General features: G+C 51.5%; 1 protein-coding gene across 1 annotated transcript in view; it reads left to right on the top strand.

Moving 5' to 3' along the window:
- Positions 1 to 1819: 1819 nt before the first annotated feature.
- SAG (S-antigen; retina and pineal gland (arrestin)) overlaps positions 1820 to 18455 on the top strand; it is a 35273-nt gene continuing 18637 nt past the window's right edge. The window contains exons 1-8 of the mRNA XM_006893459.1: positions 1820 to 1894; positions 4205 to 4265; positions 6222 to 6266; positions 8076 to 8269; positions 10530 to 10589; positions 12536 to 12612; positions 15035 to 15170; positions 16695 to 16779. Of these exons, the coding sequence (XP_006893521.1) occupies positions 1820 to 1894; positions 4205 to 4265; positions 6222 to 6266; positions 8076 to 8269; positions 10530 to 10589; positions 12536 to 12612; positions 15035 to 15170; positions 16695 to 16779 (733 nt within the window). The remainder of the gene's footprint in view (positions 1895 to 4204; positions 4266 to 6221; positions 6267 to 8075; positions 8270 to 10529; positions 10590 to 12535; positions 12613 to 15034; positions 15171 to 16694; positions 16780 to 18455) is intronic.

Below are 18455 nucleotides of genomic sequence, written 5' to 3'. Positions count from 1 at the left end.
TCTTCCACCTCGTCCCTGACCCTCTGTACCTCGTGTGACATCAGTCAGTCTGAAGAGTATGTAGCTTGTGGTTGTAATGATCTGGAAAAGACAAAACTATGAGGGGCCGTCTCCCCCTCGGGCCGTATCTCCCTCAGGGGCCGTCTCCCCCTCAGGGGCCGTCTCCCCCTCAGGGGCCGTCTCCCCCTCAGGGGCCGTCTCCCCCTCAGGGGCCGTCTCTCCCTGCTCCCCATGCTATTTAGTGCCTCTGAAAACCCACGGAGGGTTAGCTATAGGTTGGTTCTGACTTGACGTGAACACACGCTCTGAGGCCCGGTCTGTCCCAGCGAGTTGTGTCACTGGTGGTTCAAATCCACCAACCGCCCTGTGAGAAGATGGGTAGTCTTCTCCCGCATGGTTCACAGCCTCAGAATCACCCAGTGGAGGGTCCGCTGGAGTCAGTTCTGACTGAACAGCAACGAGGTTTTTGTTTGGTGGTTGGGTTTTTAACTATTTTTTTAATATTTGTTTTGTATTGATTTGCATACAGAATTAATATACTTAGTGTTTCATACTTCCCTCCAAGTTTTTTAGCAAGTAGATGATGCCAACAAGATGAGTGGTTTCCAAGAGTCTGGATCCATGTAGAGGGAGTGAAGAGGGTGGCACTTTGGACATTCTCAGGGCGGGACACTGCAGTGGTGGCCACGTGGCATCACGTGTTTGCCTAGACCCACAGAACTGTACAGCACAAAGCATAAACCTTGATGTAAAACAGTGGACTGAAAATTTTTAAAAAAGCAATAAACAGAGGACTTCATTTTTAAAAAAGTGAGTGGACAGTCTAATGGGCTCCTTCATGCCATGTGTTCCAGTGTTGCCTTTTCTGTGGACCTGACTTTGCTAGTTAAGGAAGCTCTGGATGCATTTCATTCCAGACAGAGGAGACAGCCCACCTGTCAAAGGCTGTGGGTCGGAGGAGCGGTGGAAAAGAGCTAGATGAGAAAAGCCTTGCTCAGTGAGAATGTGGAGCAGAGCGTGCGGGACGTCGTGTATTTCAAAGTGTTTGTGTTGTTGGTTTTCTGGACACTTTCTATTTCATTGCCATTAAGGCATTATTGTCTCAGTGCCAATAGAACTTGAAACTCAGCCTGGGCAGGTGTGAAGCTGTTCGAAACAGCAGTTCAGTGGTAGAATGCTTCCCTCCACTTGGGAGACCTGGGTTCAATTCCCCTCAAGTGCACCTCATGTGCGTACACCTAACCTCTGTCCATTGAGGCCTGCGTGTTGCTGTGCTGTGGGGTTTCCACGGAGCTTCTATACTAAGGAAGATTAGGCAGAATGGTCCGGTGGTCTCTTTCCAGAAATCAGCTGGTGAAATCCCTCTGGGCCACTGTGATTGAACCCCCCACGGTCGGGAAGGGGGGAGCACAGGATGGGGTGCATATTATCCTGTTGCACAAGGAGTTTTATGAGTTAGAGGCCACTCGCCCACAACCAAGGAGAAATAGTGCATGTCTCGAAGGTTGGTCTGAAAGTAAAGCCTCACCCAACCCTCGCGGGGCTTCCTGACCAGGCTGACTATGAAACATGCTTCAGGCTTAGCACAAAAACCAGCAGATGTGTCTTTCGAAGCTCCACACGGTCAAATGCAAAGGCCTCGAGGAGTCAGCCGTGGAGTGAGGCAGACAGAAGGAAAAGCTCCAGGGACCCAGAGCAGGTCATGATTGGGTGTTGTAACCAGAATCTTCTAGCCTTTGGATTTAGGGTCTCTGCCTCTCCCCAGCACTCTGACTCTGTGTGCATCCCACAGGGAAGGAAGCTTCCAGAGACAGAAAGCATGGCGGCCAGTGGGAAGACAGGCAAGTCTGCCCAAAGCCACGTCATCTTCAAGAAGGTCTCCCGGGACAAGTCGGTGAGTGGCACCGGAGTGAATGACTTCCTGGAAGCGAGTGTCTGGAAGGAAATACAATGCGTGGAGCCTCTTCAAGGGAAGACATGATCACCCCCAACCCCCAGATCCCTGACCCCCTCACGCTTCTAGCCTGCAGCTGAATTCACCTGCATGGCTCAGGTTTTAGCTAGACAGTAGATAGACAGGTCCACAAGGTGAGCAAGCACCGTAGGGAGGTACACACTCCTTACAACAATCAACCATTCGAGACCACAAGAGCAGCAAGTGCCAAAGGTCACGTTCAGAAAGCAGAGAGGGCTCGGGAAGGAGGAGGAATGGGAGCAGGCAGCACAGGGTGGTCGTGGGTGGATGGCTGGTACCAGCCTCAAAGCACAAGGTGCGCTGAGTGGAAAGCCAGCTTGCTCTGTAAACTTCCACCCAAAACGTGTGTGGCTTGTTGAATGGAGAACAGATCCACCCTGTATACTTCACCCAACTCATTATAAAAAGTTAAAGAATGATGGCAGTAGACGTGATCAACACCGAAACCCCGCACATCAGAGGAAGTACAGTCCCTGCCGTCCATCCCCGTCTGAAGTGGACGGTAAAGGGGGGTGGACTCAATGACTGGGCGTTAGTCCCAAGATTCTTCATTTCTCTCCAGTTTCTCAGTCCCTACTCTCCACCCCAACTTCACTTCTTGTCCTAGCTGGCCTTGGCCCACTTTGAGTCACTTTGTCTAGACTGACGACTCATTGACCCTTTGTGTAATCATCTCCCCCACCCGGGAAAACCACAGCTGTTGCATCGGTGGGATACCTAACGTCTGCTCACCTGACCCAGCAGCGATGGTCTCAAACCACAGCTGGACCTTCCGGGCCGCTGGAGAGCAGACATACTTCGGCTGCTCCTGCCCCTGCCCCTGATCTTGACCCTAATCCGACACTCCTGAAATGCCCTGGCACTTGGCCCACTCAGCAGAAATGAAAACAACTGATGGGTCTTCTCAGGGGTGTGGTAGATGGTCCAGGTGCGCCCTTGACCTTCTGGTGCAGGAGGGTCTGCTCCACAGCCCCCGGGGTCTGTACTCGTACCCTGCACCTCCACATAAGCCAGCCCCACTCTGGCCCCGGCACCTGCTCTGTCTGGACTGGTTTTCTCCAGCCAGGTACCACAGTCTGAGTAGCTGTTCCTCTCTCACACAGTTCTGGAGCCTGACAGTCAGAAATCAAGGTGTGAGCAGGGCCCGGCTTTCTCTCTCTGACATCTGTCTTCCCTCTTCCACCTTCTGGTGGCTCCAGGCATCCCTCAGCATGTATAGCTTCACTCCGGCCTCGGCCTGCATCTCTGCAAGGCCGCCCTCCATCCGTATCTCCGTTAGTGTCTCTCTGCTATGAGGACGCCAGGCCAATTGGCTCAGGGCCCACCCTATCCCAGAATAGCTCCCTATGACCACATCAATTATATCTGCCAAGGTGCTATTTCCAAATCAGTTCATATCCACAGATTTTGGGGGGTTGACACTTGAGTGTTTTGGGGGCACACAGTTTAATCTTCCCAGTCAGTTGCATCAGCAGAGGCACCCTGTCTGCAGCTGAAGTTCACGATTCTACTCCCACCTGGATGGACCTCATGGTCCATGACCTTCTCCAGGTCTTTTGCCGTCAGTCTCACCGCCCCCGCTCCAACCTGAGATGTGCTTGCAACCTCTCTTGCTCTGCTAGTATTTGCCCATACTGACCTCGTGCATCTTAAAAACCAAACAAGCAAAACTATGACACCAATCCTGCTTCCCACAATCTCCTTCCCACTACCCTTTACTTACAGTCACATTTTCTTCAGAGAGAGAGGAAAGGCCCCTCCGGTTCACCTCTCAGTCCTCCCTCCCCGTCCAACTACCTAATGGGCTCCCCCATGCCCTTGTACTCTCTGCTGAAAGGCTCCAAGGCTCAATTCCCCCTCTAGAACATGAGGTTATTCCTGAGAAGTTGTGAGGAGTAAATGGAACAGTGGAGCCAAGTCGTCAGCATCTGCCCCCATTTTTAAGATCAGTCTTCTCAGACCTTGCTGGCACAGCCTACCTCACTTCTGGCCCCAGGAGAATCCTCGTGTCACTAGGCTTGGTGGTTATTAGGGTCCCTGAGTCAGAATCTCCATGGCAGGTGAGTTTGGGTGTGTTCAAGAGCCCTTGCTTTGGGGTTCCACTAGCTTCTATTACCAGACCAGTAAGTCTTCTCTCTGCTTCGAAGCCTTGTCTGTTGCTGACCATAACATGAAGGGTCTAGAGCAGTGGCCCTGGATCTTCTGAACCCACCTCTGTTTTCCCTGCAGGTGACCATCTACCTCGGGAAGAGAGACTACATCGACCACATCAGCCAAGTGGAACCTGTGGGTAGGTTACGTTTGGAGGGAAACTTTAATGCCAATTTTTTGTTTTAATTCATTAGACCATTGTTTACTAGGGTTTTTTAATCTTTTTACAAATTGGCATCATTAATAATGTAGGGGGGTATGCAATAATTTAATTTGAAGTCGTTTTTAAAGTATGGGGGAGACAAAGGAATGAGTGGTATGTGTTGTTGTTGTTATGTGCTATCAAGTCACTTGCGACTCATAGCGACCCTTTGTACAAGAGCCCTAAACCCTGCTCTGTCCTGTGCCAATCGCACTGTCTCTGACACTCCCATCCCGATTACCCCAGTCACTGAATCAATCCACCTCATAGAGGGCCTTCCCCTCCTGTGCTGTCCCTCCACCCTCCCAAGCATGATGTCCCTCTCCAAGGACCTGTCCCTCCTTACAACATGTCCAAAGTATGTCAGACGAAGCCCCAGAATCCTTGCCTCCAAGGAGTAGCCTGGTTTAACCCTCTCCAGGGTGAATCTGTTTGTTTTCTTGGCAGAGCATAGTAGAGAGATAAAGAATTCTCAGAGCTCAACAGCAAAATTAAATCAGCCATCCACTGAGCTACAGACATGCAGAAGCATTTCATCCAAGAAGATTCACGATGCCAGGGAAGCACATCCAGAGGCTAATTAAAAGCCCAGCGAGATAGCGTGACACACATGCTAGGAGGGTGATATAAGCCAAAGAAATAATGTCAACACCGAAAACTGGTGATGATGCGGTGAAAATCGGTCCATTCTGACTCACAGCAACTCCACATACAACAGATCCCACCCGTGTCCCCTCCTGTCCAGTCCTCACAGCCTCGGCTGGGCTGGTGTAAGCCCGGTGGTGAGGCCACCATGCCAGTCTCCACGAGGGCCTTCCTTTCTCCCACTGACCCTCTGCTCGGTGGTGCCGCCTGAATCTGTCTGATTGTGACGTGGTTACACGATCCGCACAAGCCACACAGACGTGCTTTATCAGTATCAGCTCCCCGGTGTGGCACTGCGTTATAACCACGTAAAACCCAGCCATCAAAGGAAACGAGGTGAAGGCTGCATGCCCCCCACCCCGCACTATCTTTGCAACTTCTAGTGAAATTTAGAATTATTGCAGTATAAAAAGTTAAATAATAATAATAAAAAGAAGTAGGAAAGCACGTACTGGGGATGAGAGTCTTCTTGTCAAAAGTATTGTCTAGAGCCATTTGGCAGCATGTTCTTAAAGGTCAAGTCTAGTCCTACCTTTTTATTATTGTGTTGTTGTGTTTAATGATACCAAGTTTATTGGGGGGAATTGACGAAAACGTTTAGAAAAAGTGGGAATGGTTGCACACATGCAAAAGCAATTAATCCGTCAAATTATGCACATTAAAAGAATTGGGCGCCAGAGGATTTTTCATGGCTTTTCAGGAGATCTCCAGGCCTTTCTTCCAAGGCACCTCTCAGTAGACTAGAACCTGCCCGGTTGGTGTTTACATCACCCAGAGATTCTTGGCAATAGATAGTTGAGTGATAAAAAGCCGTGTGTGTAGTCGACTGTAGTTTTTGTATAAAACATTTCTAGAATTAAATATTTCTGGGGAAAACATTCGACAGCACTGTCCTAACAATGGAGAAGTGTGGTGGCCGCGTGGTAAGGAGCTGCACTGCCGTCCCAAAGGCTGTCTTGCAGGGTAAGGACAGCCGTCTCCTCCCGCCTCTGAAGACCAAGCAGAGGGTCAGCTCTGGGTTGGTTCTGACTCAGTTCTACCCAGCAGCAGCGTCCTGGAAGTGCATGTCTCTGAGTGACAGGAGACTTGGGTGACTTTATTTTCTCTTTGTTTAATCATCTTCTGATTTTCCAAGATGAACAGGATTGTGTGTGCAATTAAAATATGTCTAGTAAAAAAAAATGCCTCGTGCCTTCAGAGGGCAGCTGGCTTCTCTAGTCTCATTGTTCTCTCCTTTCCCTGGTCTAGATGGCGTTGTGTTGGTCGACCCTGACCTGATCAAGGGGAAGAAAGGTGAGGCAGAGCTTCTTGTCCGGGTGGAGAGACCGCTGGGGCACAGCTGGCCCTGAACCGATGCTTTGTCAGTGGAAGCAGAGGGTCTGGAGGGCAGGGAGCAGGCCAGCATCTTATTGCATGCTCACCCATTCACACCTCGTCCATTAAGCCTGTCCACACAGTCCTGTTCCTGTCACAGCCCCCCTGTCCCATTTCTCAGACCGAGAAGTGAAGGCTTACAGATGCATTTATCCAAAGTAGCAGGTGTAGCCTGTGGACAGACTGTGCCCCTCACTGGGGCAAATCCAGAGGGAAGTGTCCGGCAGGGGCTTTGAGGAAGCCACACCTCCTGGAAGGCAGGGGAAGTGGAAGCCAGATGTTTTTGTGCTTACTGCAGTGATTCTGAGCCCCTGCGGGTCTGAACGCCCTAAAAATCCGCCTGGTAGTTACACTGTGTATGGCAAACAATTTCTTAGTAATGACAGTTACGTCAATGGAACTGGAGCCGACTCAAGTTGTCCTGATGCGAATGTCTTTGTGAGTCAGCCCCATTCCGAAGATGCTTTTCCAAGTGGTTGCTACCGGCAACCACAAGGCATTGTTCATAACCCCAGATGCACTCCAAGGTCAATGACAGGTGTGGACTTCAGCTTCCAAGGGTTCAGGGCAGAAGTGCAGCCCGGGTCAGCCCCTCTGTGGCCTCTGCTTTCACTGCTGCTCTCCAGTGCCGGGGAGGCTGATGTGAGCCCTGCGCTCCCTGCCCTGGCTCGAGAAGCCGCCTCCTCTTAGACACAGCATGCATGGTGAAGGACAGGCATGAACCAGGGGCTCCAGCAGCTTCCTCCTTCTTCCCTCAGTGAGGGACTGACTGGCTGGTGATTATGGCTTCATGGAGCTCAGGGGTGCGGGGTAGACAGAGCCCCACAGCCACGAAACACTCGGAGAGGTCACTTCCAATGCCGTTTTTAGCATGTTTCACATCATTGCATTTACAACACTGAAGATAAATCACTTGACTTTGCACTGACTCCAGTTCCTGGCTACCCCACGTACGCTGAGTACAGCCATGCTCCAGAATGTCTTCAGTGGACATAGGAAGTAGGTCACCTGGATTTTTGTCCAAGGCCCCTCTCAGTGGACTTGAATCACCAACCTTTGGGTTAACAGCCAAACACATGAGCCATTCCCACCACTCGAGGACTTCACTCACCTCCTAGCATCACTCTTTGCCCCATGTCCAGCTCTGACTTGGACTTATTTTACTCCCAAGCATATTTTCTTCTGTCCATTACCTCGATTCTTAACTCCATCCAAGTCTGCCCTGCAGAACCCTTGACACTTTCAAAGTCTCCTCCACAACCCTGCACTGGTGGGCCCAGGAAAGGGAGGGCAGGAGCACATGGTGTAGCAAAGGGTGAGTGTCATATTCTCTGTCCATAAATGTCCACCAGAATCTGCTTTCAGGACTCACCACACGTCATCCTTAGCTCCCAGGGGAACAACCTTCAGGAAAAAGGAAAACAATCAATGTCCACCACCCCGACCAAATAACATGATTAGAAGGAAGTGTCTCCCACCCTCTGATGCATCCTTTTAAATGAATTAACACAGACCCTGAGGAAAGTGCCAAGTCCAAAAATACAAAGCCTTGCTGGGTGGTGTGCTTCTTTCAAATCTCATCTTTTCTAGTTGCTAAAGGTTAGAATTCCCTGACTGAGAGCATCAACACTCTGCAAACTGAGGCTAGTGGCAACTGTTGCCATGACAACTGACTGGGAAGGGGACTGGGACATGGCAAGGTCCAACCTTCTCCTGTCTTCTTCCCAGTTTATGTCTCTCTGACCTGCGCCTTCCGCTATGGCCAGGAAGACATCGATGTGATTGGCCTGACGTTCCGCAGGGACCTGTATTTCTCTCGGGTCCAGGTGTATCCTCCTGTGGGAACTGCAGGTGCCCCCACAAAGCTACAGGAAAGTCTGCTTAAGAAACTCGGGGCCAACACATACCCCTTCATGCTGACGGTAGGTGTGCATTCCTCTCCCCTGACCCTCCACCTCTCTAGCCCAGCTTTTCCCTAAACCACAGCCTCTCATAATGTGAATGGGAGCAGAGGAAAGGGAATAAGAGAATAACTTTACCATTGTGGGTCTTTAAATTGCATCCATGATGCAAATTCTAAATGACACGCTCTGGGATTGTCTTTTTTTAAGTCTTTGAAAATAGCCTCTCAGCTTATTTCAACCGACTGTTTAAATATCTCCCTTCATTCAACCATCTAATTATATGTGCATGGGTTGTTCCTTTGCTTATTCAACTATAAAAAGAAAGCTCTTAGACCTACTCTTCAGCTGGCCCCACGAGCTCTGAACAGGAAAGTGAGCCCCCTGGGACAGGAGATCTGGGCCAGACAAGGCGATGTGAACACTGAGAGGATCAGGAGACGTCATGTCTTCTCTCCTGAGGTCCTCGTCGTGCCTGCTGAAGCCAGCTGCCCCAGAGCTCATGCCCTCTGAAGCCTTTGCGCATGAGCTCACTGTGGGGAAGGGATTCCTACTCTAGCTGCTGTTGGTCGGAGCCGTGAAGGTCGACCTTCTCTCTGCTAGTGTATTATATACGCCTTAAAACTTGACAGACTTTTAGGTGCTACGTGAGGTGAACCCATGAGCAGACGCTTCACGAGATGTTGTCGTTGTTGTTATTGTCAGGTGCCTTGTGTTCAGTTCCCACTCCCAGTGCCCTTTTGGTCAATAGAATGAAAGCCCACCCAGTCCTGTGCCAGCTGCAAGGTCCTCACGGTGCCGAAGCCCATTGCTGCACTCACTGTGTCAGTCCGTGTTGTCGAGGGTCTTCCCTGCTCTCACTGGTTCTGGTCTTGTCCAAGCGTAATGTCTTTCTCCAAGGACTAGCCCCTCCTGGTAACATGCCCCAGAGTATGCGAGACCAATCCCCTCATCTTTGCGTCTAAAGAGCAGGCTGGCCGCACTTCTTCCAAAGTAGGTTTGTTTGTTCTTTGGACGGGCCGTGGCATTTTTAACAGTCGTCACACACACAATTCCAAAGTACCAATTCGTCTTCTTCCTTATTCATTGTCCAGCTTCTACGTGCATGTGTTGTTGTTGTTGTTGTTGTTATGTACTGTTGGGCCAGAATCGACCCCCAGCTCTGGGGGTGGTTTTCAGAGGCAGTTCATCACGTGGGAGGAGATGGCCCATCCGTCTCCTGCGGAGCATCTGGAGGCCTCGAACCACATGCCTTGAGGATTGCAGCGCAGCTTCTTGACACTGGGCCACCAGGGCTGCATGCATGTGGTGGTGGTGGTGGTGTTGATTGTCTTTGAGTCGAGCACTCACTGTGACCCTATGAACAAAAGGCCTGAAGCCCCTCTACCAATATCATATTCATCAAAGTTCACAGAGTTTCCGGAGGCATGTTGTTAGGAAGTGGATGCCACTCCTGCTTCCAAATGCATGTGAGGGGACCAAGAATAACAAAAAGTGTAAAAATGCTGCCGTGAGCAGTGTGTGAGATCAGGGTAACTGAAATCCTCAAGCTTGGCGGGACTTCCTCTCAGCGACTCCAGACGTGTTACCAGGTGGGACCAGTCCCTGGAGAAGGACATTATGTTAACGCAGGCAAAGCAGAGGATCAGGAAAAGAGGACGATGGGTGGACGCAGGGGCCACACCGATGGGCCCCAGCATCACACCTGCGAGGCTGGGGGCCAGGCAGTGGGCCGTCTGTTGTGTCCGAACCAATTCAACAGCAACAATTATAACAAGAAGCAGCCGTCAAAGGGGGCTGGTACACTGCAGGGATGTTGTAGAATCCTAAAAGCAATAGGTGTGGAACTTTACAACATGGGAACGTGTTCAGAATGCAATCTGAGGAGGGTTACCCAAAGCTGAAGCAATCCACTGTTGTCAAGCGGGTCTCCACCTGCAGTGATCTTCGAGGACAGGATAGGACAGCCCCACCTGGGGTCCATGACTGTCACTGTTACAGAAGCCTCCTCCTTCTTCCTCAGAGCAGCTGGTGGCTTCAAACTCCCAACGTACCAGTCAGCAGCTGGGTGTTTACCCACTGTGCCACCAGGGTTCCTCTGAATAGAGTCGATGCTGGTGAAGTAACGACATCAGCATGGAGTTTGGGAAGGTTCTGTCAACAGCGTTACTCCTGTCTTTTGCTTGTTCATCGTCTTCAGTTCCCAGTGTTCATGTGGCGACTGTCTGTTACCCCTGAACACCCTTCTCTGAATGAAACGGCTTTTCATTTCTTCCCACAGTTCCCCGACTATTTACCCTGCTCCGTGATGCTGCAGCCAGCCCCACAAGACGTGGGAAAGGTCAGTTAAAGAGGAATTCCAGCAGCTCCTTCCTTCCTTCCCACCTTCCTTCCTTCCTTCAATAGACTTTAAAAATAACTTTTTATCAAAGAATGCTTCCAGTAGACACAGGAGGAGAGGGACCAGTGCAGTGGACCATCATGAGCTCATCACTCTCCTTACAGTTCTTAACCACGGCCAGGCTTGTGACCAGAGCCCTGGGCTCTTTGCCCACGAGGGTCTGACCCATAAACACAGGGCCAAAACCAAGCCCACTGCCGCGGAGTCCACCCCGCGGGGACGACCCTCCGTCAGGTTTCTGAGACTGTAATCTTCATGGGAACAGACTCCCCAGCTCTCTCTCACGGAGCTGCTGCCGGGACTGAACAGACTGGAACTGACACATACCACTCTACACCAATGACACACACAAACTCCACTGCTGTCAGGTCGCTTCTGACTCACCGCAGCCTCCCATCACCTTTGTGATGCTGTAAATCTTAAAGAGAAGAGATGGTTTTTCAGCTTTCTCTCAGGAGGCAGCTCCAGTATTCGAACTGCTGACCTTTCTGTTAATAGCCAACACGTAACACACTGGCCAGCAGTGTTCCTTATGGTGTCACCAAACCAGAAAATGCACTGTTGTTGTTGTTGTTGTTAAGTGCTATCGAGTCGTAGACAACTCAAACGATCCTATGAACAAAAGGCCTGAGCACTGGTCATCGAGTTTCCAGAGGCAAGCCATTTCGGAAGTGGATGCCACTCCTGCTTCCAAGCTTGTTTTAATTGGGAAGCTCCACCAAACACTGTCCGCCATGGGTGACCATTATCGCATTTGACACATCAGTGTCACAGTGTTTAGCATCCCAGTCACCACAAGTTACCTCTGTACAGCAGTGCACAGATCAGTGCTATACCGCCTAGAATGTTTGACAAAAAAACAATTTGAAGAGGCCTGAAGGCCGCAGATTAAAATCACCCACTTTGGGCTTGGTAGTAAATGTACTACTATCCCATTAATTTCAACTCCTGGGCTGTACCTCTTTTTTTTTAAATTTTTTTTTAGTGTTATTTTTGTGTGTGTGTACCGTCAAATCAGATCTGACTGGTACAGGAGGAGATTGCCCCTCCTTCCCCGGCAGAGCATCTGGGCTGTACCTCTTTATGGGAGGAGACCGACCATCTCTTTCCTGCAGAGCAGAGAGCAGATTTGAACCCCGGAGTTTTTGACGGGCGGCCTCTGTACCGCCAGGGCTCCATTCACATGGACTATAGGAGACAAAGTTTCACTTTTGCTTCTAAGGAACACTCTGGCTGCACTATTTTATTTCATTAAAGTCAATATCTCCTCATCCCACATCCCATTTCCAAATTATTTTTAAAAACAGAGACCCCACAAAACCCCCAGAGAGCCCCCAAGAAACAAACAAAAAACCTAACAGAGAGCCCTAAGCCCCACCCCCTCCCTTCTGGTGCTCACTTAATGAAGGCAGCAGCTGCCCACAGGGGTCAGGCTGTTGGTGCCCAGCCTGAGGCCCTGTGGATGCCTGGCCACACCCCTTGCCCCAGACCCTGTGAGGGAGGATCTGCTGCCCTCACAGCTGTGGGTAGAGGAACCAGTAAACTGACCGAGAAAGAAGACAAGTTCAAGGATGAGTAAGTGTGGTGTGGAGAGATGGACACAGAGACGCCAGAGAAGGGAGCCAGCACAGATTCACCTTCTGAGGGTCCCTCCGGGGACTGTGTGCTGAGACCCTGTCCTCATTCCCAGTCCATCCCAGAATCTCATTCACTGGCTGAAGCCATAAACGGGTATGGTTAATGCAAAGAAAACTGGTGCGGCTGAACCCCCACCCCACCCCAGGTCTGAACTCCCAGCGCATTTCCTCGCACCTCTGCTGACCTCTCCCCTCCCCTGACCTCCCCCCTCCGCTGACCTCTCCCCTCCATCCTCTCATCCCGGACAGGCCTGTGGAGTCGACTTTGAGGTCAAAGCATTCGCCACAGACATCACAGACTGTGAAGAGGACAAAATTCCCAAAAAGTAAGAGCACATTTGTGGGCATCGCTGTAGGAGTGTGACGGCCAGAGAGTGGGGTGAGAAACCACACGCCCGTTTATGTCAGTGTGACAGGACTCTGTACAGGACCAGCATGGTCTGAGGTGATGGGGCCTCCTCACATTAGAACCTTCCACAGACGGGACCAAGTGGTCAAATGGGGGGGGGGCACGTGGAGAAAATGCTGGTGAGAGTCAGAACCTCAGGGGTCCTCACAGCACTTATGAACCCCCAGAGGCCCTTTCTTCAGTTTTCACCTTGTACCCAGACCAGATTGCCAGCCACGCCCACACACCTTGGGCATGTACGTGAATCAACGCTCCACAGGTACACAGCTCGCTTTAGTGCACTTTGTAGACAATGTTTTGTTTTTAGTTTTTTAATTAATTGTTTTTTAATTTTATTACTTTGCATGTGTGTATTGTCAAATCGGATCTGACTGGTGCAGGAGGAGATTGTCCCTCCTTCTCCAGCAGAGCATCTGGTGGATTTGAACCACGTACCTGTGGGATTGCAGTGCAGCCTCTTGCCACTAGGCCACTAGAGCTCCCTCAAGACATTGTATTATTTTACACACTGAAGGTTTGAGCAAATCAAATGGTGCCATTTTTCTCTGCATCCCCTTTTGGTTCTTCTTACATTTCAAACTTTCTTTAAATGCTGTAGCAGCTTCCCAGATCATGAAAACCCAAACCCAAGCTTCCTGCTGCCGAGCCCGTTTGGTTAGCAGCTGGACGCCCTAAGCACAGTGCCCACCAGGGCCCCTCTAAGAGATTACCACCCAGCCTGCTGCCAACTCGCAGCTGCCCTGCAGGACAGGAAGACTGTCTGTTCCGGGAGGTTCCTGAGGCTGTAAACCCTCACAGATGCAGACTGCTTCTTCTTCCTCTTGTGGAGTTGTTGGTGGGTTCAAACCACCAGTCTCCAGAGGTGTGCAGTTTGAATCCACCAGATGCTCTGCTGGAGAAGGAGGGACAATCTCCTCCTGTACCAGTCAGATCTGATTTGATGGTACACACACACACACACACACACACGCAATAAAACAACAACAAAAAAACCCAAAACTCCAACAAACCACCTGCCTCATCCAGCCCCCAAATTCCTTAACTTCTGCATGACTTTTAACAGACTACAAAATCAAGATCAGACCAAGTGCTGTCAAGTCTGTCTCGACTCACGGCAACCCCCCATCAGGGCAGGTTTCCAAGACTGTCAATCTTTACAAGAGGAAACTTCCCATCTCTCTCCCAAGAAGCAACTGGTGGATTTGAACCACTGACCTTTTGGTTAGCTGCCCAACATACACTGCGCCATCAGGAGTCCTTTTTTAAAAATAAGTTTGTGCCCTCGCCCACTCCCACCAAATCAATTCCAACTCTTATTGGCCTCCATTGGGGTTTTGAGGCTGTAAATCTTTGCGGAAGACTTCTCATCTTCTCCCAAAGGACAGCTAGTAGATTTGAACAGCCAACCTCCAATTAACATCACAATGTGTCATACACATTGTGCCGCCAGGGCAGCGGTATAAATAGAACTTTTATGTGCACTGCAGAGCCCAATATTGGTCCAATTCACTTTTCTATGATATGTGCTTTAGTCCAAACCCAAGATCTTGCTGAGGTGAACCTGCAGTCATAAATGCTAATACAAGGACAGCCACTTTGCTTCTGAGAAGAGGGCATGGCTGGATTGATCTCGCACACTGGGATGTACTGTCAGGAATGGCCAGTCCCTGGAGAAGGACATCAAGCTTGGAAAAGTAGAGTGTCATCAGAGGAGAGGAAGATCCTCTCGGAGAGGGACCAACAGTGGCAGGAACACCGGGCAGGCCCAGGAGGGAATACGAGGGTGACACGGGGTCAGGCAGCTTTGGTTCTTCTACTGGGCTCGCTGAGTCAGAGCCAACTCGAGGGTGCCTACCTGACCACAGGTGTGTCACAGGACCCTGAGGCACATTCAGGGAGAAATGGTGGCACAGTGGTTACGCACTGGACTGCTTAGAACCCGCCAGTCACCCTGTGGGCGAAGATTGAGGCAGTTTGCTTCTGTGAAGACTTAGAGCTTTGGGTGCCCTGTGAGGTGGTCCCCTTTGTCCTGCGGGGTCACTGTTGACCCACTCACTGGTAGGGGGTTCAAGTAAGACAGACAGCACACTCATAGGTCATCTGCTCACTGAAGCGAGGCCAGGCTGGGTCCCAAGAGGGACAACATGGCCACTTGGGGGAGCTGGCCAGCACACAGCGTGTGGTCAGGGAACCCAGGCCAGGCCCCCCGGCTTCCTCCACCTCCAGGCTGCCTCAGACTCAGGCTGCTGTCCATGCGCTCTCAGCTCCAGCCCATCCAGCTGCCCTCAGGGCATCGGGGAGACGTGTGCTGAGGACACGTGTGTGACTTTCGTCCACAGGAGCTCCGTGCGTCTGCTGATCCGGAAGGTGCAGCACGCCCCCAGCGAGATGGGCCCCCAGCCCCGGGCCGAGGCCTCCTGGCAGTTCTTCATGTCCGACAAGCCCCTGAAGCTGGCTGTGTCCCTCAGCAAAGAGGTGACCGGGCAGGGAGGGGGAGGGAGCAGCCCTCGTGTCACCATTCCCCACGTGAGCTCAGGCCGGGGACCAGCATCCTCTGGTCACGAACATCTGACTGACAGACAACCCTGTGGTTGTGTTGATCTGACTCTCAGTGACCCCGTGCCATTGTTGTTTTGCACTGTCGGGTCAGAACCGACTTGGACCTGACCCTCCAGGGGGTTTTCCGAGGCTGTCTTTCTCCCGCAGAGCGGCTGGCCGATTCAAACCGTGTGCCTTTCGGTTGGCAGCACAGCTCCTTACTGTCGAGCTACCAGAGTTTCCTGTTGTTATGTTGTTATGTGCCATCAAGTCGCCTGTGACTCACAGAGACCCTCTGTACAGTAGCTCTGAGCTCTGTCAGATCCTGAGCCAGTCTCACTGTCTCCCACGCACCTGCCCCTGTTACCCCAGTCACTGAGTCAATCCATCTCATCAAGCTCTTCCTCTCCACCCTTCCCTGCATGATGTCCTCCTCCAGGGACTCGTCCCTCCTCGCCACGTGCCTACAATATGTGAGACAGAGCTTCAGAATCCTAGCCTCCAGGGAGCAAGTTGGCTTTACCCTCTCTAGAAGGGAACTGTCTGTTCTCTTGACGGTCCATGTGGTTTCCAAAGCTGTAAATCTGTTTGAAAGCCACCTGCTGAATCTTTCTCCCTCTGGAGGGACTGGAAGGTCCTAGTCACGGGCCTTTGGGTTACAGTCCAGTGCTTAATCACTGCGTCACTAGGGCATCCTTCAGACAACTCCTCCTTGCCCTTTAATAGTATGAAGATTTGCCTGCACTTTGCAGCAGCTGGGGCAACCCTAGCTCTCAGCACACTCTTCAGTCGCCTCTGCCTGCTGCACACACACTTATCACCGAAAAGCTTTGTCCTTCTGTCCTTTCGGTTAACAGCTGAGCACGTTCACCATTGGCACCTAGGTGTGGTGACGACAAATGGCTTACTTTGCTGGAAATGTTTCTCAGAAGCCACAGCAGCAGGGAATATGTGTGTCTGTGTGTGTCTGTGTGTGTGTGTGTGTGTATCTGTGTGTCTGTGTGTGTATCTGTGTGTGTGTGTCTGTGTGTGTGTGTGTGGTTTCTATTATGTGTCACAGAATGAAAGGGAAGAATGACTGGCTGGGGCTGCCTCAGGACCGTCTGCCTACTGACAATCACTCATTCACACAGTTGGTTAGAACACGACCGACAACGTGTGTGTGTGTGTGTGTGTGTGTGTGTGCGCGCGCACACACACAGGTGTGTTCTCTGATACGGTTCCCTCAGGACCCGCGTGTTCTCCCTTCACCTCATCTGCATCTCGCTGACTTGCTCAGGCAGGGCATGTCCTGGAAGCTTCTGTGAAGGAAACACACCACCATCACTCCATCCCTCCTATCAGCACATGAGGAACTGAGTCACTTTCATTCTAGTTAAAGAGATCGGGATGGACCAGGTAGGGTCACCCCCCCACACCACACACTTCTCCCCCTTTCTCACGGACTCCTGCCTCTTTCAGATCTTTTTCCACGGGGAACCCATTCCTGTGACCGTGAGTGTGACCAACAACACTGAGAAGACGGTGAAGAAGATTAAAGTGTTAGGTAAGGAAGACCTCGCCAGAGCAGGGCCGACTAGACGTCCGAGTTCCTCAGACGTGGTCCTGGGAAAGGTGGAGGGTCAGAGACAGAGAGGAAGGCCTCGGGGAGAAGCGTTGGCGCTGTGCCTGCCACAACGGCTGGCGCTGGGCAGGGATGGGCAGGATGGGGAGGGAGGGGTCAGCTTCAGATCTCGTTCCTGGCGTCCCATGAGTCACCGTCAACTGGACAGCACCAACCGAACAACAATAGCAATAAAGGTCATTCTTTTGGTCAGCAAAGGTCCTGCCAGGCCCTTGCAGTGCCTCTCCTCCTTGGGGGGGTCACAGAAGCAGGACCTTAGATGACTTTGTAAATGTCACCTCTGCCCATTCTGTCACCACTCTACCAGGGGCTTTGGAGTTGATTCTGACTCAGGGCAATAGTACCTACGTCGCAGTAAACTGTGCTCCATTGGCTTTCAAAAGTTGATTTGAGAGAAGTAGATCACCAGGCCTTCCTTCCAAGGTACCTCTAGGAATACTTGAACTTCCAACGGCTGGGTTAGCAGTCGAGTGTGTTAACGGTTCTCATCACTCAGTATCTGCTCGGGTTGGGACTGCCCTCTGTCGTAGCATGACACCCGACAGGTGATTCTTCCGTCTTCCAGGGCCAGGCCTCCTGGGGTGGGGCTGGGAGCTCTGCCCTTGCCAGACCACAGGGGAGCCATGGGGGCAGTGACAAACTCTTTACTGTGACTTGAGCAATAGTTTACAGAGAAAACAGGTGTCCTACACAGCAATTCATCCGTTTTGAGGCACAGAGAGCAGCCCTGCCTTTGTAGCAGCACTCTCCCTGCGTCCTCCTTGTGTCCCCCATTTCCATTCATCCTCTTTCCCATCCCATCCTGCCGCCTGAGCTTTATCCCTGGGCACATGCAACCCTTTGACCTTGTGAAGCTGGTTTTCTGAGGAGTGTGTTCTTCCCTGGTGTTACTGACACCGTATGCGGTTGATGTTGTATGTCCTCGAGTCAGAACTGACTCGTAGCTGGGCCGCCGTGGCTGTTCAGAGGCAGACGATCTCCCAGGAGGAAACGACCCATCCTTCTCCTGCAAAGCAGCTGTGGATTCGAACTACTCACCTTGGGATTACAGTCAAGCAATCCCCAAGGTGATGTCCAGTTGAGTACCGCTCCTTGTTGTTGTTGTTGTTTGAGGCCGTCGAGTCGTAGACGACTCAGAGCGACCCTATGAAGGAACGGCCTGAGCACTGTTGGTACATAGAGTTTCCGGAGGCAAGCCATTTCGGAAGTGGATGCTGCTCCTGCTTCCAGCTGACCTAAGCCTGCCTTAGCCTGTGCCGGCCTCATCGTCTCTGATGCACTGGAGCCCAGGGCTGAAGTCGCCACGTCAGTCCATCTTGTTGCGGGTCTTCCTCTCCTCCGCTGACCCTCCTTCTTTCCAAGCTCGACACTCTTTTCCAAGCACTGACCTCGCCTTGCTGCACTAGGCCGCCAGAGGTCCCTGCTGATTGCCACACCGACCTGCCTGTTGTTGGGCCAAAGGTTGAGCCAAGGGCTGATTTCAGTTCTGATTTTGTGTCTCCACGGGCCAAAGCCTCGGAATTAAGTTCCATTTGCCAGTGTGCTCTGGGCAGTGGGAAAAGCTAGCTTCCAAACCCTGGGCTTGCCTGTGGACTCAG

Source organism: Elephantulus edwardii, unplaced genomic scaffold (genome assembly GCF_000299155.1).
Source record: "Elephantulus edwardii isolate Elephantulus edwardi_28Jun2011 unplaced genomic scaffold, EleEdw1.0 scaffold00127, whole genome shotgun sequence".
In the NCBI taxonomy this organism is placed as follows: Eukaryota; Metazoa; Chordata; class Mammalia; order Macroscelidea; family Macroscelididae; genus Elephantulus; species Elephantulus edwardii.
This window is presented reverse-complemented; position numbering and strand designations above follow the sequence as displayed.